Genomic DNA, 22,418 nt, shown 5'->3' on the forward strand with positions numbered 1-22,418 from the left:
AGATTTGTTGCCTGAAGTGGTACAAGTTTGTATATTGTTTTTATTAACTTTTATTTGCTGCCTTTTCAGAAGTCCTTCAAACATTCACGTTTTGACACTGACAAAAGAACTTTGATAAATATTTCATACTGAACAGTTCAGAATTAGTCATGTTTTAAAATGGAAGACAAAATTGAGCCTGTTTTTCCTGTTTTTAGCAAATCCATTATTTCTGTAACTTAGAATAACTTTTGTGGTAGGGCAGCTAAGAAAGGAATCAATCTATTATGCATGAGGAAGCAGCTTAAATTTGATCTGTGTTAGGGTTTTATTTAGACAACAGCAAAAAAAGTGGGGAGCCCTGATTTGTAGTTGTTATGGCCCCATGACACAGGTCTCTCTTATTCCTGCAGGAGCTGCTTCCTAAGGGTTCTACGGCAGTGGCCAGGTCAGCCATAACTCGTGTGGGCTACCCCTACCTCTTTAATTCTTAGTCCAGAAGCACACCATGATGTTATGTCTTCCCATGGACTTGTGCAAATTCAGTCTTAAATATTAAAAATAATCTTGGAAGTATGGATTATGATGTACTTACATATTATATACATCACATATGCAAATTACATAAAGATGACATGTGTACAGGTATGATATTTTTGTAAATCAAATGCTAAGTGTTGTAATGATCTCTCTCATTAACAAACATGCTTTGTACCTACAGAGACACATGGGACTTATGTTAGCATAACTCCCTGCTTGACAACAGTTGATTTAGCTAGCTTACACTACAACATTTTGATACTTGAGCTTGTTCTTGGTAAAATTCAGAGGCAGAGTCTACATATATTACCTTTAGCTCATAATTTCAAGCCAGTCTGAAGGTCATCTTTAAAATTGAGCCTGTCTTGTGATTCTTTAAATCTCGAAGGTAGATAGTTACATTTTCATGGTCTGATGTGTTAGTTGCAGTACTTTCATGCTGGTGTAGGGCAGCAACTCTGGAAAAATCCCTGTACTACTTCTTTTTTCCTGATAATCTCAGTCAATATTGTTCATTGTGTCATGGCTGTAAGTAGTAGCTTTACTCCTCACAGAAAGAATTTGCTTCCATACTTGCAAGTTTTGGAGTTTGATTATCCTCTTAAGCTGAGGAGGAAATACACATTTTATTTATTTTGCAGAAACAAATTCAAAGAATGGATGAAGACTTTGGAACACAGGCACTTGACTCTACTCTTCAAAGTCCATCAGAGACATTACTTTCCATTCGACTGTTAGACTTTAAAACAAGTTTGTTGGAGGCAGTAGAAGAACTGCGTATAAGAAGGGTAAATGTTTATATTGTTTTTAGTGATTTTTTTTTTCTTCTTATTTCTGTCTCCCTGTAGTTAATCACAGAAAATGCTGCGTAAGTGTGGCTAAGCTTCATGCTGTATTTCAAGTTATTAATTGACCAGGGATTTGTTTAACAATATCATGGATTTAGGCAGTGTCTGTTTTAGAAATGTCTCTGTAGACAGCATGAAGTATGGGAATGAATTAGTCTTTCCTGTAGTAATGTCTAAAATGGCTATAGTTGATCACCAGGCTATCAACAAAAGTGATCTACATAGCATTTTTGTATTTCTCTGTAGTTCATCTCTTTAAGAGTAGCCATTTATATGAAAAGAAAGAGAATACAAGCCATTGCCAATTTCCCAAGTCTCATTTCATAGACTGATTCACTATTTGACAGAAAGCAGTAATTTTGACTTACTTTTGTCTGTTTACTTGTGCTTTTCAGAATTAGCCAAGATGGTAAAGAGCTACTGTGGTAACCAAATCCACTTTATTTCACCATTTTTAAATTGCTAAACTATTAAGCTAGAGCCCTACGTACGTATTGGGGTTGGTGGTGGTGCTGTATTTTGGTTTTGAAATATTAGTTGAATTATCTCATACTAAAGTAAAATTATTTCTGCAATGTTGAGGGCAGCTGTATTTTCCTGTAGTTACTTTTTTCAGTTGTATGTGTGTAAACATTTGTTTCTATTTCTCCCCTTCCTTAGTATTTCTTAACTATTGCATTATTTTGAAGACCTAGAGTATATATTTCTGCATCTGATGAATTCGACCTGTTCAAAAGATGTGTATGATTACTTTTAATGTATTAGTATTGATGACAAGTTTGATTTATGTTTATTTTTACCCAAGTTAAATGTTATAATCCTCTCTTTAAAAACTGCACACAAAAGAATGACTGCCATTTAAAAAAAAATCAAAGAAAAAAAAATCTCCATGATCCTTGTTTGTTGGTGCTATATTGCTGAAATTCTCCATGGTCTCATCTGTAGGCTTTTGTTACAATGGTGATGTTTAGACCAGTCTAATTATTTTTTCTATTAAGAAGTAAAGACTGAAGAATTTAACTTCTATAATAATAATTGGATTATATTTTCCCTGTAAGATCTGTTAGCAGAATTCCATTTACACTGTTAACTTCACTTTGTATTTTTAATGCACTTGGTCAGAGCCTAAAATCTTTGTGAAGTGACATGGAGTTTATTTTTTTGTTATTTTTTTTCTTCTTTTCTTTTTGCTTTAGTTTGTCTGTTTTGTCTGCTGTACTACAAGAGTAAGTGACTGTGATTTTTATACAAAGTTCCTCTGAAGGGTGAGCAATTTTTTGGCATAAAGGTATTTTTAGTTTTGAAATTGGTGCTCATGCCGAGAGTCAGTTCTACAGTTAAGACATGATCCTACATTTCTATAATGTACTTTCCTTTACTCTCAGAAATGTATATATATACATTTACCTGTTTACAGCTAGAAATGTAAGTAAAAAGAATAAAATTAAGTATTTTGCAGCTAGTCAATTTAAAATCTTAAAGTATCTCTGAATGCATTTGTATTTGCTTTGCTTTAACAATCAGTTCAGGGCTGCTTGCTTAGTACGGCTGGAATTTGGAATATAAACCATGAATATTTTGAAGATACAAGAGTTACAGAATACTATGGCTATGCCTAGTGTCTTTCAAAAACAGATACAACATTATCTCCTGATTGTAGCTATGAATCTCTTCCAAATTGAACCAACATGAAATTATTCTGTAAATTTATAAACTTACCGAGGAAAAAGTGCACAGACCAAACCATAGAGAATTACCATACTCATCTTGCACTGTGGTAATTTTTCTATGGTCAAGAATGAGACATGCCAACTTGAACTGTGTCATCTGCTGTGCCAGAAAGTGAAGTAAAAGTTCTGCTGGTTTCTTAGGAATTTTGCTAGTCCTTTTCCCTTTTGCTGGTGAGGCTCGCAGCACACCAACAGCCTGCTGGAGGCAGAAGAGCCACCAGAGTGGATTTTACTCTCAGTTTTGTCTTTGACCTGTGGCTTGACCTTAGATGAGATATTTTACCTCTGTTTGCATCTGTTTTTCTTCCCATTATTGGTCTTGCTTGTCACGTAGACAGGAGTCTCTTCAGGAGAGGAACTATCATGTATTATAATTTTAATAAACTGCCTTGCATGGTAGGTTGTACTGCAGTATAAATTCAAATTAATGAAAATAAATTTGAAGCTAAAATTATCTGTGCAAATCTAGACAGGTAAAAATTAAACTCTTAAAACAACTAAATGTTAAAATATTTTGAGACTTGATACAATCCATGCTTAATACCATAAGATACTATTTTAGAGACTTTGCTTTTCTGAATATACTTTAAAATAAATGCATTGAGTTACTTCAGAGCATCTACCTGGTTTTTACTTTTCTGGGTTAAGCACATACCTGTAGTTAAACTCTTAAATTAATGTATAGGAGTTGCTCATAAGTGACTGTTCTGCTAATTTACAGATGAAATCCCAGTTAATGGTGGCTGTGCATGTGTATTCTGTAAAATGCATTGCTTAAAATATTACATACATCTTCACTTCCTTTGTCTGTTCATAGGGTTTGTGTTCTTTATATGGATTGACTTAATGTGTGTAATTAAAAGCTACAAAATATGGTATTACTCTTCCCCTGTCCCCTCCCCCCCACAAGGGATTACTTCACAGTCCAGTAATTTGAGGGTCCTTCTGTTTTTTTGCCTGCTTTGCTTTCCCACTCGTCAAGTAACGATAAGCCCAGCGATTCTTTTGTGGTGGATCTCCCATCCACTTTGTTCCAAAATCTGTCAGCTTTGCTCTGCTGTCAGTTGAGTTCATTTTGCTGAGTAATAAGACATGATAATTTTCTTAAAGGGTAAATATAATTGATTTAGAATGTATAAAGTTGCAGCATAAGTAGGCCAACTTGAAGTCTTTATTGCTTTCTGAAGTACCATGCATATTAGGACAATTGATATTAGATGTAAGGGTAATCTTTACGAGGACAAGAAAGCACATATATCAAAGTATTTTCTTTCTTGTTCTAGATAGAAAAAATACCCCACATCATCCTTGGCTAGAAAAGCATGTAAACATAAGAAATGAAATCGTCTCTATTCCCATAGATGTGTATTCTGGAGATAGGGGTGCTTTTAGTAGCTGTTGAACCAGTGAAGATGCTGATTATCTGAACACAAGAAAGATAAATCTTAGTAAATGGGTTTTTTTTTAAACATTTTACTGATGTTTTTCTTTGGTGCAAAGGATAAGTTTGTGGCCTCTTTCCATACCTGGAAAAAATTACTGGAATTTTTATGTTTCTCAAGTACAACAAACTGTTGAAGCTCTTTCTGGTGTTAACCTGGGACATCACAAAGTCTGGCTAGTATTACAGATTCTGTCATGTGTGTCTTGACTTTATTAGATTTGACACTCTTCTGTTTACTAAAAAATGCAGGAAATAAATTTTGCTCTTTGCTCTTTGGGCAGTTATGATACAGCTATAACTCTTTTAACTAAAATACTGTTTAAGAAACATTTTCCAGCTCTCAAATTTTCCCTAATTTCTCAAAGGTAAGAAAAGAAAACTATATTATATTAACAAGTATTAGAGTTGCAAAGGGTATTGAGTTTACTCATACTAACAGGTTCTATCTTCAAATACTCTAACACAGGATTCTTTGAATATTTCCTTTTAGAAGCATGGAACTCTCACCATATTTTGTAAATTTAAGTCATATTGATTTGTTGTTCCTGCTAGTTATCATCCTACTATTCATGGTCAAACACTATGTAAAACTTCTCCCTTCCTTGAACCAGAGGAGTATGTTGACGTAGCAGGTGGTATTAGTCAGCTACCAAAATGGGGATGAGATATTTTATTTGCCAGGGAACTTCCTACCTGTGTTCACAGCACAGGAATGTGGGGTTTCAGGACTGTTGTGGACAGGAGTATTTTTTTGAAGGCTGGCTGGTCCTATCAGTTTGCTGTTATTGACCCTCATCTCCTCTGCATCTAATATTCTTTCTCTTCCCTGTTCTTCCTAGTTTCTATCGCATTCTGTCTGCCTTCTTCTGTTTTGATATGGATTGTATCTTTTTTTTTGTGCTTACCCACTTTCATGTTGATGGTCAATGAGTAGTCACTGAGAAAGTAAATATCCTTCTCGTATCTTCTTATTTGTGAAGGGAGAGACAAATCCTGAACCATGTCTGTTGTCTTGATGTGGACATTATGGCTCTTGCAACACCTCACCTTTAGTTTGTTCTGGTTGCTGTTCTCAGGAGCTGTAGCTCACCCTAGTGCCGCAGAGCTTTGTGTGCCATTCCTTTCAGATAGGTCTGCACAAGTTTATCTCCATTCCTCTTACTCTACCTTTGCTGTGCCTTTGGCTATTCTAATCCAAGTTCTTCAGCACAGTGACTTATTTCTGGGTTTTCTTAGAGAGAGGTTATGAAGGAGCTTTGCTCACCCTTAGCTGTTCTGTACCATTCCTAAAATGTATTTCTGCCTTCTGGCATCTGTGAAGGGGGTTTGCACTGCGCACTGCAGTGCCATACAACTTGTAGCTTGGGTATTCTGAGATAGTCTGTGCAAGAATGGAAGACCTGCACATAATTGTGCAGAGCTAACTCATCGATTTAGCAGTGTTTCACAGGTAAGATGGACAAGAGAAGATCAGTATTGAGATGAAAATGGAAAGTTGCAGTATAAAGTTAGTATTTAGAAAAGTCACCTGGGCCTGAAAGGCAAACTGCTTTTTGAGATGTTAAGTGAAGAAAGTTGGTGAAACTATATGTTTAGTTATCAGGAGGATCAAAGTAGAATGACTAGAATTGAATGGCCATATTGTTTGTGATACATCTAGACCTAAAAAGCCCCAGAAATGTTACAGTAGATCTAAAACTAAACCTTGTCGAAGGTGTGTTCTGCAGAAAAACCACTTTCAGATGTGTGGAATAGCAGAAAAGTTAAAAAGAACACCAAAGGCATCTACTGTAGCTATATAGACAGCTCTGTGGAAAAAATGATCTACAGTGACCAAAACCATGAGATTGAATGAAACTATTAGATAAATGAAGATTTTATTTATTTATTTATTTATAATTAAGAAGAGTTTGTTTTTAAGTTACTTCCTTTTATGTTTTAATACTGTATTTTTAAATGTCTTAATACTGTATTTTGAAGTTTCTGTTCCTGAGAAGGACAATTACTACTTCAGAAATCAAGGCAGAAGTATTTTCTAAAAATAAAGTGGATGGTAGGGAAACAAAATATTTTAGTGAGGATTTTTTTCTTTTTTTTTTTATTGCAAGAAACAATTCTAGGTGTTGACAATGAGAATGGTGAAGAGCTTAATTTGAATTTCTTAAATGATAGAGTAAAAAGATGAAATTGGTGGGGGGGAGAAACAATGATAAAATAACACAAAATAGACATGTGGGTGGCTTTTGTTTGTTACCTAGAATTTGGCCAACAGGACACCACTAACACAGGCTGCAGGGAAACAATAAAAAAATCCTCATGGTTTAATAACTGGATTTTCTGCTTAAGTGTAACTTAGGGTACTTTTTAGCAACACAAAACCAACAAGGAAAGCTGAACATTTAAAAATAAATAAGTATGGGGGTATAAAAGACTAAGCAGTACTGAGATTTATGGATCTTATAACTGTGACATATGCAATGTTCTTATTCAAGTCAGTAAGCAGTGTGTTAGCTTAACTTCTGTGTTAACAAATAACGTGGCTTTTGATCAGGAATGGATTACCTGAAGTTGATGAGAAGATCATGATAGGTATTGGTGCAAGCTTTTTAGTAGACCACATTTATTAATTTAAGGAATATATTTTGATAGGTGAGATTTATTTTAATATAGAGCAATTGCAGCCTATGCAGTGGAATCAAGGACAAAGCAATGAAAGATTTCCAAAGGAAAAAAAGTGATTGGTAAAGAAACAGAAATATGTACTTCTGAAACAGGAAAGCTTTTGAGAATAAATCCCAAGTATGTGGTTACTAAAGGTTTTGGTTAATTATCATTACTGTTAAGATCCAAAAATGTTGTATCAGGAACTAAAGTTAGAATAAAGCTGTTACATTTTTCTATCCCTTTAACATTTGTCTTGGGATCAAAACTCAAGAAGGATATCCGTGGTCCAGTAAAAGTTGTGCTGGTACAAAGGATATTCTGATCACAGCATGAAACAATCAGAAACTGTAGTTTCTCTTGAGTACTGTTTGATTGACCTGCTGAGAAATTGGATGTGCAATTTTGTAGGAGGTAGATTATGAGTTTGAAAAGACAATAAAAGTACCTAGCAGCAGTTTTGGCTGCTTGGACATGAGCCAGCTGTACTCTGTTCCTAAATCTGTTCAGGGTCAAGAATCGAGGAGGCTTGACCAATCCACAGCCCATCTTGTAAAACTACAGCCTGAAGCAAACACTTTAAAGAGAGGTTGACACTTTCTAAAGGTTATAACGAGTAAATAAACCATCAAATTACTCCTCTTTTATTGTTATGGTAGTTTTTTGTTTTGTGGGTTGTTTTTTTTTTATGAGAACACTTAAATCTATGTAGTTCTAAGGCAGCCAATAAAAAACCACTTTCAAGCTTCTGTGTGGTTTTTGATACTTCATCAAACTTGCAGACACAGTGTTACTCTCCAAAGTTAACAAAGATGTTTTTATCTTATTAAACAGTTGGTGAAACCTGTAAAAAAATAAATAAATAAAGTGCTGCACACAAGTTTTCAATTCAAAAGGGGTGAACTATAAGCGTTCTTTGAAAGAAGTAAAAATGATGCGCAAGGTTTACAATTATTAGCGATTTCACATGCGAATATTTGAATCATGTAATTGTTATCCCCAGGTTAAGTATTTATAATGATTATTTTTTCAGCAGTAGTTACATATATATACTTTTTTGATGGCTTCTAGATTTTCCTTTATAATTTAGAAGTTGGAGAAGCGTTGTTTAGTTAGAACTTCTGGTACTTACCCTCTTCAGCATTCAAAGCAAAGGGCTTGCTTAAAATGGAATTTAAAACAGCTTTCAAACTTGTATTGTTGTATTTTAGTTAAAGTGTTTCGTATGGATGTGGGAGTTAATTATAAATGCCTTAAGTTTTAACATGCTATTTCTTAGAGCAGTTGTAAAATCTTAGTAAAATTCAAGTCTGTGAGGCATATTTTTCAATCCCGTAAGTAATTCTTGAAATACTCAGGAGTAGCCTCTTGTGGATAGAAGTGTTACTTCTACCCACAAATGTGCCTGTAAACTACCTGTTAATCAAGGAAGTCAGTTTTGACCCTAAAAATCTATAAAAGATATCAAAAACCTGTTTTCAGTCACCTTTGAACATATGTTGTGATTTTATTTCTGTCTATAATACAGTGGGACTGTGGATCAACTGTTGTATTAGGTGAGAAGGGGTTGCAAGGTATTCTTCAAAACAGTTTTGCACAAACTGTTGAAGCATTGTACATAGCCTTGTATCAAAAACTTGAAATGATAATTTGTATTTTGTCCATCTTAACTTAAGGTGGTCACTTCTTCAAGGTGACCATCAGTGTGCAGGGAAAAGGTAGGAAATGAGCTTTTTGTTGCTGGGAGCAACACATAAGTGTCACTCTCTAGATCTTTAAGGGGTATTCATTATTTTGACTGTACACAGTAAGAGGTCAGGGGTGAATTGCTTCAATTCTGGGGTGAATATGCATCAAAAGCCTGAACGATGACTGTTTGAAAGGGAAACGTGTTCTCCTTTCTCAAGTATTGCATTTGTAAAGGAAGGCCAATACTCATAATTAAAAAAAATATTACTCCTAACTTTCACTTAAGAAAATTTGACTAATACCAGCATGTTTCAGGAAAATTCCCATAAATTTTTAGCAACTGTGATTATCAGCAGGTAAGTCTCACTTATTATTACAGTAATAGTTTAATTTTTGACAAAGTGCTCCTGCACTGCAGAGATGTAGCACACCTTCCTGTTTCTAGTACATCTTGTGGATTGTGAAGAAAACTTCAGATTTCGGTAACATTCTTCTCCAGATTTCCTGGTAGCTCATAATACCAGGTAGCTCATAATACCCAGGTAGCTCATCATAAAAGTACATGCTGATTATCCATAACTTCTGTTTAGCTTCTTACTTTCATCTGGTAGGTCAGGAGGCTTTTTGCCACAGAAGGCTGTGATAAATAATAATTCCGTATTAGCAGAAGTAATTGCTGACAGAAGATTTTTCAATTGTCCTGGAAGATGTCAATAAAACATAAAGATTCAAATGCTTTGAGTTGAATAATTAAGATGTCCCAAAGATTCTGACTCATTAACCATGACTGTGTATCTTTGACTAACAATGGATTCTTGAAGCCCTTATTGCAGCTTACTGAATTTCTCTTCAACTCAGTATTTTGAGTTGGTTCATCAGGATATTCAGTCCTTTTTTAAGTGTGAAATCCAGTCTGGTTTATTCCCTTTGTGGTTGTGTTGTAAGAAGCAGAAGAGAATGTATATGAAGAGAGAACTGTGCCTGCTGATTAAGGGGGCTATAATCCTTGTTTCTAATCTTCTGTCATACATTTCAATCTAAGTTTAAATTTATTGATTCTGCAAATTTTCTGATCAAAACAGCTGAACTTACCTGCTATTTTGCAACATCCAGAGGGCTTTTATTTCTTTTTTTGATGTGTGGTGTGTAAGCACATAATGTTCTATGTACTGGACTGTAAGGGAAGAAGAGTATGAATATACAACTTATGTTGGTGTTTGATTTGCTGTTACTGTCTTATGTAAATTTGTGTTTTTTTGTTTGTTTGGTTTTTTTAACTAGGAAACAGAAATTAATTATGAAGATCAAATAAGTAAAATTGTTGTAGAGAAACAGGAACTTGAGTGGCAGAAGGTAACTTCCTTGTGTGGTTATAGTTTTTTAACTGCTGGGATTTAATTTCAATATATTTTTATGGATTGTGATTTGGTATAATTTGCCTTTTTAAAGCTATGGTAATTTCTCATTGTCAATTGGTAGCCACTAGTTTATTTTCAAGCCATGAACTTTTGTACCTTTTATATTGATTTGGATTGTGCCCAGCCTAGGAATCCAATTAATGAAAGAGTACCATCATAATATTTGGCATGACTGAAAGTCTTCACTCAAAAGGCATATAAATACTGAAGCAATAAGACATTTAGCTTAACATGAGGCCTGTTGACACATTGGTGTGGGGTAAGCTATGCAACAGCTTCTCTGTATTATGCTTGGCTTTGGCAAGTGCAAGTAGCAGTGCAGTTGTACAAACAGCTTCACTTGCAGTGTTTTGGAGGTGATGATTCTTAAAAAAAAATACTTCTAATAAACTTGTATGCTAGAGATTCTTGAAAGAGGTTTGTCAACTTTTAAGCACTCAAAATGAAGTTTTCAGTAAAATAATCTTCTTCCTAGGGTTAGAGCTTCTAAGGTTATGCTTGCATAGGAAATCCATTCCCTTCTCTCATACAATCAAACCTATGACCCCTGTCACTAGGTCACAAGATAAAAGGCTTTACTCTGTATATTTTATGATCACAGAAAAAACAATAATTTCAGCTCTATCCTTGATCTCGAGATATTTAACATCTTGGTAGTAAAGGAAGGCTTTGTCATCTTGGAGTTCAACCTAACCATCTTAAATTAATAATCCAAACTGCCTTTTTTTTCTTTCTGAAAGATATATATGTGCACACAGAAAGAGGAAACATTCTGTATTTGTATAAGCAGCAGGGCTTTCAATTTTAGCCCTTCTTTACTTGTTTGTTCTTTTTTTCCACCTAGCATTGCAATTGTTGATAATATGATTCTGATTTCCATTCATTCTGAGACCTTAATAGCAATTTAGTTCACCATTAATAAGAAGATGGGACTTCCAGGCAGTTAGTTGCTTGAACTTTGGTTTTCTGCACTTTGCATTTAACATTGGCACATGGCAAACCTAATGCTGTCTTAAGATGGCAATGGGTGTTACATTGCTTATGCAGGTTGATAGGATGGGTAAGAGTCACTTACAGAAATCCTGGCAACAAGAGAGGTGAATTCCAGAGGTGAGAAGAGTTACTTGTTGTAAACTAGGGAAGCTGCTACCAAAGAGATGATTAGCAGTTAACAAATGTCTCTTTTTAGTCTTCAGGCTTTTTAATCATGTCTTTCTAAAAATATTTAACAATCAGTTTGGTTTTGTTTGTTTGTTTTCTTGAAAACCCAGATGTATGATTAGCTGTAAGATATTTAAACCTCACTTGTTACTTTTCATGAGCAGGAAACACTGCAGCATCAGATGGACACATTGCAGCAACAAAACAAAGAAGCTATGGCAGTTCTTAAAAAACAGGTAGCAAAACAAGGCCTTCTGACTTTGACAGTGAGACTTTAAAAATGGTCATATAACAGCAAGTTATTGGTATTAAAATATTTTTGTGTTGTATATTCTAACATTTTATATACAGCTTAAAGAAAACAGGTCTTTTTCTTTCTTCCAGATGTAGTATAATGCTTATATTTTGACAGTTTGTCCCAGTATACTGCTCTTCCTGGGAAAGAAAGAGCTCTCCCTTCCTCAAATGGCATGTCCTCTGCAAGGTTAGATTCATAAAGCATGGTGAAAGATCTGCCAGACAACTTTGTTCAACATTTGAAAGTGTGTTTCAGTCTTTCAAGTAGGGGTTGTGGGTTTTTTCTGCATAATGTATAATCGACAAATTTGAGTGCTGAAATAACTTGCAGAGAACAGTCATAGAAACTGAAACTGTTCCACATGGTGATGAGGAGTTTATCACTAATGCTGCATCACAGTCATATCTCACTAAAAAGAAACAGGCAAGCAATTAGGTGTTTTTTTTTCTTGAAAAAATAATTTGTGACTCACAAGCTTGCTGTTTGTGACTCTATGGTCATTGTATTTAAAGGGAGAAAAAAAACTCAACCAGAAGTACACTATGAATGGTACTATAAATATATTGTCTTTTCAAGTTGCATGAATAAAATTAATCCCATGTGCTGTATTGATTTGTTGTTTCTTCCTTTCTTTCTTGGTGGTTTGTTGTTTGTTTTTTTTTGTGTGTGTTTATTTATTTTTTTTTTAATATGCCAACAACAACCAAGTTACAGGCAAGAATGATGGCCTTGGAAGAAGAAAAGGTACTCTGTTAAATTATTTGGTAAATGATAATGCCATATATCTGAATGAGCATGTTCTAAGTATAAGCTAAATATATTAGAGTTAAATTATTTTTCTTGCTAATGCCTTAGCAAAAGATATCTTTTTATAACCTGTTACTCTTAGTTTTTTGTTTATAACCTATACAATTTTGATTACTTGTGAAATGCGACTCATATTGATTGCTATCAGAGATACCTGATTTAATTCCTCTGATTTCTTTTGACTTATATGCACATGACATGCACATGTGAATAAATTCACATGTGAATAAATTCACATGTGCATGTTGTATATGCATGTATATATATAAAACTATAAAATATGCTTACCTGTATTTAGTAATTCTAATGGTAGCAAATCTTTGTGGACTGGAAAAGCTGAGGAAGTTGTTTCTATGAAGACCCTCCTAAATTGGATAAGAAAATGGATTTACCCAATGCTTTTTTTGTTGTTTAGTATCTTTGTTCTGAAGTAACTTATTAATTCTGCCTTTGTCAAGCTTGTCTCTCTCAGAAGAGAATATTTTAAAACTTCTGACTAGTCATAAGTGGTGAATAGACACAATTGTGTTTTCACTTTGCTTTTTATTGTGATATAAATTAAATTATTTGAATTTTCACCTGTTTTCATCGATAAATTGTTCTGTTGCAGTAGAGTAGTGCTTTGTTTTGTAACATTGTTGTTGAGAAATTCTCATTGTAAATATACTTATTCCACCCAAATCCTGAAGTACAGCTTTTGTTGAAAGGGAAAATATCAACTTGCTGTAGAAACAAAAGAAAAAGAAATCGATGGACTGAAAGAAGCATTAAAAGCTTTACAGGTAAACTGTTAGTTTTGGTAAATAACTTTCCTTGGTATGCAAGTGCTTTGGTTTTAGCTTTTCCACTGGTAAGAAAATAGTTGTTTTTAAGAGGGCCTTCAAGGCCTTCTCAGTTAATCTTTCTAGTACACGTACACCACATTTTCTAACATTTAGTTTCCGTTCTAGCCTTCAGTACCAAGACTACTTTAAGTTAGATTTTCACCTAAAGTTCTTTTCCTCCAGAAGGATTGCAGACTCAATAGAAACCAAAATAGCATGTGAAATGTGCCTTCTTTTCATTTCCATGGTCTTCCTCTTTTTGCTCTTGTCATCTTACTTCTCACTTCTCTGGAAACTTGGGTTTTGGACACCTAAGCAAGTTTTCACACTGGGCCTCCAGCTAACAGCACTACCTGTGGTTTTTTTTTAATTATTTCCTCTCACTAGGAGGTTTCTATATTTACCACTTAATCCTTGGCTTTCCAATACCTGTTTGTCAGGAAAATGGTCAAATGAATGCACAATTTACTCTTGTGCTGTGTATTGTTATTTCTGTACTGAATTTTATATCATTACATAGTGTTGGAGCAGTTGTGGCTGTGATTCACATTTACTTGGAATAAAGGAAGACATAGGGACATAGCTGGTATGTGGTTTTCTTTCAAAGATCAAGGCAGATGTGTTGAAAATGGATTAAAAGAGTAGAACTCAACACAAAAGAGAATTAGCATTGCAGTGCCTTGCCAGATTTCAGGTATTGGCAGGAACTAATTATTTTTCTACCCAAAACTGAGCGGCATAATAGTTAATTCTGTTGAAATCAAAATGTTTATAATGGATTATTATCCATGACTTTGAAATATGTTCTGTTCTTATTAACATTCTCTCAGAATAGGGAGCATTTACTTGGTTTGGTGTCAGACTGTTTAATAATTTAGTTAACATTGAAAGTGAGCAAAAGAAATTTATTGCCTTGGCTGGACTTCTGTGCCATAGCTATAATGATTTTGGTGCATTGTTCAAACCTTGGTATAACACAGATGATAGAGAATACACCTCCATGGTTTGCTGAGCATAATATGTGGATAGCAAGAGTAATGAAAGATTCCACTGGCCTTTACTTTGTAAAATAAAACAGAAATTGAAAAAAAAAAATTCTGTATGAAATTTTTAATGTTCAGAAATCAAATATTAGTGTAACAGTATAGCTCAGGTCTAGGAAATTCTGCTGTGCCTTGAAGAAGCAAGAGGTCACAATGAACCTGTGGACCCAGAAAAATCAGCCTAAAATAGAAGTGACAAATCTCATATTTAGTTCTGTGGTCTTCTCTATCCAGAGTCAGAATTCTACCTTAAAATGGTTGTTGTCTAGACCTTTTCTAGAAATATTTTCTATGTAAGATTTACACATACTGGGTTCTTTGACATTTCACTTGTTTTCTTTGAAATTGTCAGTGCTTCTATAAACATTCTAAGAGATACAGAGACTAAAGCTGTTGTGAACTTAAGTATTATGCAAGTCAAAATTCTCTGATTTCAAAAGTGTATTAAAAATAGTGTTAATGACTTCAAATGTCCCTCTTGTAACAATCTTGTATGCTTTAATATGTCTTCATATGCCACCATTCAGAACATCTACATAAGACCCATTTCTTTCTTCTTTTTTTTTTTTTTTTTAATCCCAACATGGAATGTCCTTGTTTTTCTCTAGGAGTTTCATTTCTATCTCTTTCTTCTCTATTTCTAAGGGTCTAGTCTGCAGACTGTGGTCCATTTACACATTATTTTTATGATACATGTCAGAAAACACAAGGATTTATGCATTTTTCAAAATTGTAGTAACAAATCAGAGTAAAGCACATTTACATGATTTAAATATTAAAGTGAAATTATGAATTAAGAACTACACTACTTTTTATTATTAGATTCATTTTGCAAAACCCAGTATTACTGTATTGACTAGGCAATAAATGCAATTAAATCTTAGGTATGAGACTACCTAAATATGCAGGTTGTTGTAAGAAAAAATGTAACAACAAATGAATGAATACCTACCTTTTTTTTACAGATTTCAAAATACACTTTGCAAAAGAAACTGAATGAAATGGTAAGAAATTAATAAAACTAAAAAAGTATAAGGTATAGCTTTTATGAAAAGAGAATGACTGCTGAGAGTATCATGCAAGTATTAAGCATCTCTAATACTTAAATAATGTGTGATAATTATTACAAATAACCAAAAAGGGCAATAACAGCTTTGGAACTGATAAACTTTCAAATCCAGTCTTTTTTTTTTTTTTTAAATGTTCTATTATGTGACAGCTGCTGTTTAGCATGCAGAATTTTTTCTCACTGGATTATAGTGTAGTTGGTACATTTGTTCTCTTTATAGGTTAGAGTGAAGATTTTTTTCAGACTGATTTGAATAATGTAATTATATTACCTGTATGCTTATAGGATCTAGCATAATTGACTCAAAGAAGTACTGGAGAATTCTAAGCAGGTTTCTTTTTTAAGAAAACCTGATGTTTTTCCTCTTAAACTTTTCACTCCTTAGAATTACTTCTTAACAACAGTTCCCCTGAACAGTTTAGATTTCATCCAGTCTAGCTTACTCCCTTTGACACAGAGAATAAATTTATGTAGAATGACAGCACAGTCACTCTGAACCCTGTTGTGTGTTTTAGGAAGTAAAAGAGTGAGCTGCAGAAACATTGCTAAGCTTGATTGAATAAATGCTATGAAAATTCTGCTGCTGCTCAACTGGAAAGAATAAAGATAATATTGTCAGACCATTACAAACTGTGATTTTAATTAAGAAGCTCAAAAAACTAGGGTCCAGTTTAGCTTTAAGTACCATGACATTTGTACTGAAAGTCATCTTCAACGCTACAGTGGTTTTACACAAAATATGGTGAAATTGAATAATGTGCCCTCTGACCTGGGAGATAAGGCTACAAGTTAAAGATCAAAGGCAACATAAAATGTATTTTGTCTTACTTCACTTTTAACTTGTATTTATTCTTAAAATATATCTGGTCAAAAAATGTGTTTAAAGTATACGAATTATTGAACTTACATTTAAGTCATTTCATATTGCCTTTCTTTCCTAACTTGCAAGCTCAGTCTTCCATATAAATGAGAATATTTAAATCACTACACCTTTTCTATAAGCTGGAAATGTATCTACGCTGCTTAAACAAATATCTTCCCTTCTTATCTTCATAGATTTTATGTTTAATAAACTTTTTGCCATTTGAAAATGTTGAAATCCTTGAAGTAGTATGATACAGAGAATGGTTATTAAAAATGCCATTCAGTGGGGTACAAGATATTAGAAATTGTATTTTGCATGTGTATGAAACCTAACATGTATGGCCATATTTATAGAAGATGTTCTGATATGAAATGATGAAAACAGAAAAACACAAGGTAAACAGAAGCAAACTCTTTCCTACAACCCTGAGCAGTAGCAGGCTAACACAGTTTTAGACCAAAGCCAAATTTTATTAGCTTTGCTGCCTGTGTAGTTGCACTGAAATAAATGTATGTTCTAGGGATCAAGGTAGTAGTAACACATGTATACCATCTTAGTTCTCACAAATGGCAAAATGCTTAGAAGTAAAATGGATGAAATTCCAAACTGTGCATTTATCTGAGACCCTTTTCTATTTCAATTTTAAATCTGTTAAAGACAGACTAGACCATGCCCTGGCTAGTGTTTTGAAAGTAAGCAAATGTGCTGTTTAGTTTATATCTGGCACCTTAGAAACCCTGCCAGTCAATAAAAAAGCTTTTTTGTGTGCTGTGAAATCCTGTTCCTTAGTATATGCAATGTTAATATTTTGCGTGTACATCATACTGTAGCATGCTGTCCCATTAAGTTTATGGGAAAATTGTAGTGCTGATACAGTTCTTAGGATAGATACTAGAATCTGAAATAGTGGAAGATTTTGTTTCATATTGAAAGACTGTAGAGGACAAAAAAATAGAGGATTTCTTTTTCTTCCATCTTTCCTTTGTTTCAGCCATTGAAGTGCCGATTATTGTGTGTGGTGTAGTCACTTTGCACCTCACTGCATATGGAGAGTAACACTTGTGCAGTCAGGAGGCTGCAGGGTGATTACTAAAAATCTAGCTGTCTTGATGGGATATGTTTGAGTGTGGGGTCTGTATTGTATTCTTGCTGCTGAAATAAAGAAATAACGAGGAAAATCACCCTGGTCGGGTCTTGGTTTCCTCCTTCATTGATTTCGTAAAAGGTGATAAAATGTAGAATGCTACAACTCTGAGTATAGCATCTATTCACGTGTTCCCTTGTTAACTTGAATTGTCGGATCCTGGGCATGTCTGAGAGACTGAACATTCAGAGTTACTTGTCTTCTGCAGTGCCTAAATTTTAAATATATGTAACTGTGACAAAATATAAAACCCAACAAGAACAAGATTAAGGCTAGTGCTGGCTGATTTAGAGACCAAATCTTGTGTGCAGTTCAGAGGAGCAAATGTGGAGTGCGAGATCTCTGTGTAGTCAGTGGGGAAACATCACTGTCTATCAGGTGGTGATTCAGCGCATCAGTATTAATGAGTAATGTAGATGGGGTGACTACCTCTGTGAATGACTAGTAATTTGTCTAGTTTCACTTGCTGACTGTGTTGGTACTGGTAAACTAAATGTTTGTGAAACCATTTAGCGGAGCTGCAGTCAAGCGATAGGAAATGGTCTGGGTTCGTTAAACTCTAGTGCCCTTCAAAACAGAGGGAAGCTGCATCCAAATAACCCACGTTGTTCCCAGCAGACTGTCTCCTGAACTGTGCCCAGGAACTACTTACATGAATGCTGCTTGGCACAAGCCAAAATGGGCCAGGGATATTTTGATGGCAGTGTAGGCATTTCCTGAGTGCTTCCTTGCCACCATTTCATTTTCTAATACAGATGTGGTTGCCAAATGACTGAAAAATTAATTACTGCAAAATGTTAAGTAAATGTAATTTTTAAAGTTGGTTTCATCTTAATAATCTAAGTTAGGAATATTATGTTTATTTTCTTTCTACATCTTTTAGGAATTTGCCTGTAATATACTATGTTACTTAAAAATACAGTGAGGGGGCAGTGATGCAGTATAAATAAGTAGTTTAAAGCAGAAAAATGCTCAGAACTAAAGCAACTATTGTGAAAAAATTTCTTATGTTGAAGATTTACACTTAGTAACCTTTTGCATAATTTTCACATGATCTTGCCCTAGGATTCCATGCCATTACATCTCCTTTGTGTCTGTGACACTTTCACCTTCCAATTACCACCTTCTGCTTCACTGAGTAACTCTGACTAGTGACTCAATTTCCAGAGTATCTTTGAGATATGAGCAATTCCCTCTTGGTCTTCCTCCAGTCACCTACCTGACCCTGAGCTATTTCTCTGCTCTAGTTCCACCAAGAAATCATTGTACCTCAACAAACCATATGGCCACAATCAGTTCCACTCCCCATCCCAGCTTATCTTTATTACTGGTGGAGGGCAGGGCAATAATTCCTGTTCTTGCAGTATCAGACATCAGGAAGAATAACCAACATTCTGTGGGTCTTACTCCAGCTCCAGGGTCATCCCCTCCCTATCCTGCATTGTCTCCTGATGTTTCTTGATTGTCTTCCACAGAAGAATGTTTTAAGACCTCTTCACTGTGAATGGGAGAATCACATACTCAGGCTTTTATTTTACTGTGCCCTAAGTCTGCAGAGCAGCTTGCTATCAAAAATCATATTTAGGCAAGGGCTGAGCCCTTAATAAAACTTGAGGTTATAGCAGGCCAGTTCCTTTTCTCACTGGAAAGAGCCCTGGGAAATAATAAAGCGCGTTTCTACTTTTCTAGTGAGGAGGAAGAACTAACACTGTTTTGCTGACTTAAGAAAGGAATTGGGAGAGAAGTAAGAAAAATCCATATAAAAGAAAGCTCTTTGAGTGCCAAATTAGTGATGCCTTCCTGTTGATTGATCTCTAAGAATAAATAGACCTGAATGACTATCAGGAAACAGAAATGTAATTTTAAATTTTGATTTTGGTTTTTTTTTTTTTTTGGTCATAAAATCTACATCCTAGCATTAGTAAGGATAATTTTTCAACTGTTAACTTATGGTTAGGAAAAAACCAAAGTACATGAACATTCACAACCTGCGTTCCTTGCAATGATTCTGTAAGTGATGGTGTTTCTTTACCAGTGCTTCCATTATGACTTTCCGTTTGCTGCAGTGTGTTTAATTTCATACCTTATAAAACATGAGAAATTTGTATATCCTGTTTTGCTAGCCTTATGTTGGTCATTTCTTTTGATTACTATCAGCTTTTATTATCCTCTGATGCTTGGACGTGTATTGCATTTGTTACTGTATGGAAATGGAGCCTTACACAAGCCAGACACTGGGCCAGATTCATCCCTGTGTAGCTTGAATTTACAGATATTTGCTGTGTTGCTTTCCTGTAGATTAGAAATAGATGTCTACGTAAATGGATATCTTTTCTGAGGAGTTAATTTAACCCACTCTCTTTGGAGAAAACTTAAATTGACCAAATATACCTACAAAGCTATTAACAGAAATACAGTACAAAGAGGAACACAAATATATATTGAAGGAAGGAAAACAAATAACTTTATTAAAAAAAAATCAGTGGCATGTGTCAGTATAGTTTCTTGTGAATATCTGTTTTCAGTCACCCCCTCACAAAGTGTGAGATTGGTAAAATTCCTGAAACTTAAATACATTTTGGTTAATTACTTTAAGGTATTCATTACAATATTACTTAGGCCAGGATGTTAACAGAAGTAAAAATAAAGTGTTAGATGCCTTGAAAAGTAAGCATCTAACTTACTACAGATACAAAGTCATAAAGTAGAAGTAAATTTATAATATTTCAAGATATTACAGCTGCAATTGATACTGAGGGATTAATGATTACTGATTAGAAGGTTACCTATACTTTTATAGGAAGCTTGGAGTCTTAACCTGCATTAGTTTCACTAATCTAAATGAAGTACTACACCAGTACTCTTTGGAAGTAGTTGATGCACTTCCATTCTTTAGCAAGTATGTTGAAATTCTTTTATTTAGATGCATCAAACAAACATATTCTGTTCAAATTGTTTAAAATGACTGTTTTAAAACCGTAAGAGGAAGACAGTGCTTTTCCCAGTGGCTTTACAAAGAAGACGGAACACTGTTTGCATAATAGATAGCTTGTGTTATGTACCAGGAGACAATAAATGTCTATAGGCCTTATTTTCATGATGCATACACTAGCACTGTTGCCGAAGTTTAAGGACCTCCTACTTCATACCTGTCTGCAGCCATTTACTCATTTCCACACTGGGCTTCTCTCTGAAAGTGTGGGGGCAGTGGGTTGTGGTAGCTGTGATTTTTTTAGCTGTGACTCAAAAGCATGGTATATTTTGTTAAAGACTACAGTAGGGACAAATAAGCAGCTAGGGCAATGAGGTACAAACATGTAGAGCTGAAGCTGCAGATACAGATTTTGAATATAGATTCAAAACTATATTGCTTTGAATCTGCAGCCACAGACATAGGCAGGTACTGCCCTGGTCTGAATAGCAGATGTGGGGTGGGGGCTGTATTAAACTGCATGGAGGGCTGTATTAAACTGCATGGGCATCCTTCATCAAAGAAATGTGAGAATGTAATGCTGTACTTCATGGTAGTGCAGGAGGAGGCACAGGCAGCATTAGCATGTTAAGCTAGGGGTGAAGGAAATAACCTGTTTAAGCCACATAAGAGGAAAACTTGAAATTGGGATTTGAAAACAGTTAATACAGTTCTGCAGATGTTTACATGAAAGTCTCCCAAAGAACACATAAATATATGTTAAAGTGCTTTTCTGATAATCTAAGCTACAGGTCTTTGAGATGAGGCGCTATCTGGAGATGTGAACAGATCACTAGATGTGAAATAGGTAGTTGAGAAATTCTGGGCATGATTTTGCGTTTACACTGTTATTTTAAAAAGTATTTGGTGAGTTGATTGATATATGCTAGTTATTAAGTAGGTGCTCCATTTATGTTTCTAACAGGATCAAAAATTGCAGATGCACTTAACAGCAAAAGAGCAACATCATAAGAAACTAAATGAAGTTGAGAAGTGTTATGCTGCTATTGCATGTCAGTTTGGAATCATAAAAGGTGTTCATGGAAAACTGGAGCATAGTGGTATGTATGTCTTCAGTGTTCTCCAGCATTTGCTTTCTTTTCTGTATATTGATGACAGTGAGTTGTAGAAACCAGGTAGTTTAGAAAAACAGTAGCTACCTCATGCCAAACATCAAATATTACAGCTGACTATTACTGGATCTCAGTATGGGATCAGTGGATTTTTTTTCTGTGACAGAGCCAAGTTTAGCATCACAGGCTCTGCATCTGTTCTGCTCTTTGCTGGTACATTGCTACTACTATGTGTGGTCACATAGTAAATTATATTGAAGAATTGATTTTCATTCAAAATAGTGAAGCATTGCATCAGCTCTCTCTTGCTATTCAGCATACTCAAACAGTTGTAGCAGCACAAATGAGGGGGTGAAAGGAAAGGAATTAGCAAGTAGAGGAAAATGAATGCTTTTTAAAGTAGGTTTAATGTTGGGAAATGGACAGAAAACATTAATGAAATAATAAAAATTATTTTCTTGTACAAAAAATATAAAATCTTAAAACCAGTTCAGTAAAAAAATAGGGTGATATGAACAGTTTTATGCTGATATTGTTACGTAGATTCTGACTACGTGGCAGTTGAAGTCTTATATATCTTTATCATATCCCTGTCACTGTATTGAAACACAAAATTATCTGTGAACCTGCTAACACACGTATTATTCCACGTACTTTAGTTATATGAATATGTAACTTTTATTTGCAAAATAATAAAGCTGATAACCTCAAGTAATAAAAATGCCTCATTTAAAAAAGTTTTGTACCTATTAATTTGAGAGAGAAATCCTTGTTTCTTACAACAAAGTGATAAATTTCTATGCAAACATCACAGTCTATGTGTAGAATATGAACTTGTGTATTGGTTTGTGCAC

The 22,418-nt window shown here is 34.6% G+C and overlaps 1 protein-coding gene across 1 annotated transcript in view; it reads left to right on the plus strand.

The window, feature by feature from the left end:
• Positions 1–22,418, plus strand: part of CCDC73 (coiled-coil domain containing 73) — a 75,005-nt gene that overhangs the window by 21,816 nt on the left and 30,771 nt on the right. The window contains exons 2-8 of the mRNA XM_031050481.2: positions 1,161–1,307; positions 10,173–10,244; positions 11,635–11,706; positions 12,477–12,512; positions 13,283–13,357; positions 15,408–15,446; positions 21,417–21,552. Coding sequence (XP_030906341.1) covers positions 1,176–1,307; positions 10,173–10,244; positions 11,635–11,706; positions 12,477–12,512; positions 13,283–13,357; positions 15,408–15,446; positions 21,417–21,552 — 562 coding nt within the window. The 5' untranslated portion in view covers positions 1,161–1,175. The remainder of the gene's footprint in view (positions 1–1,160; positions 1,308–10,172; positions 10,245–11,634; positions 11,707–12,476; positions 12,513–13,282; positions 13,358–15,407; positions 15,447–21,416; positions 21,553–22,418) is intronic.

Source organism: Melopsittacus undulatus, chromosome 8 (assembly GCF_012275295.1).
Source record: "Melopsittacus undulatus isolate bMelUnd1 chromosome 8, bMelUnd1.mat.Z, whole genome shotgun sequence".
Lineage (NCBI taxonomy): Eukaryota > Metazoa > Chordata > Aves > Psittaciformes > Psittaculidae > Melopsittacus > Melopsittacus undulatus.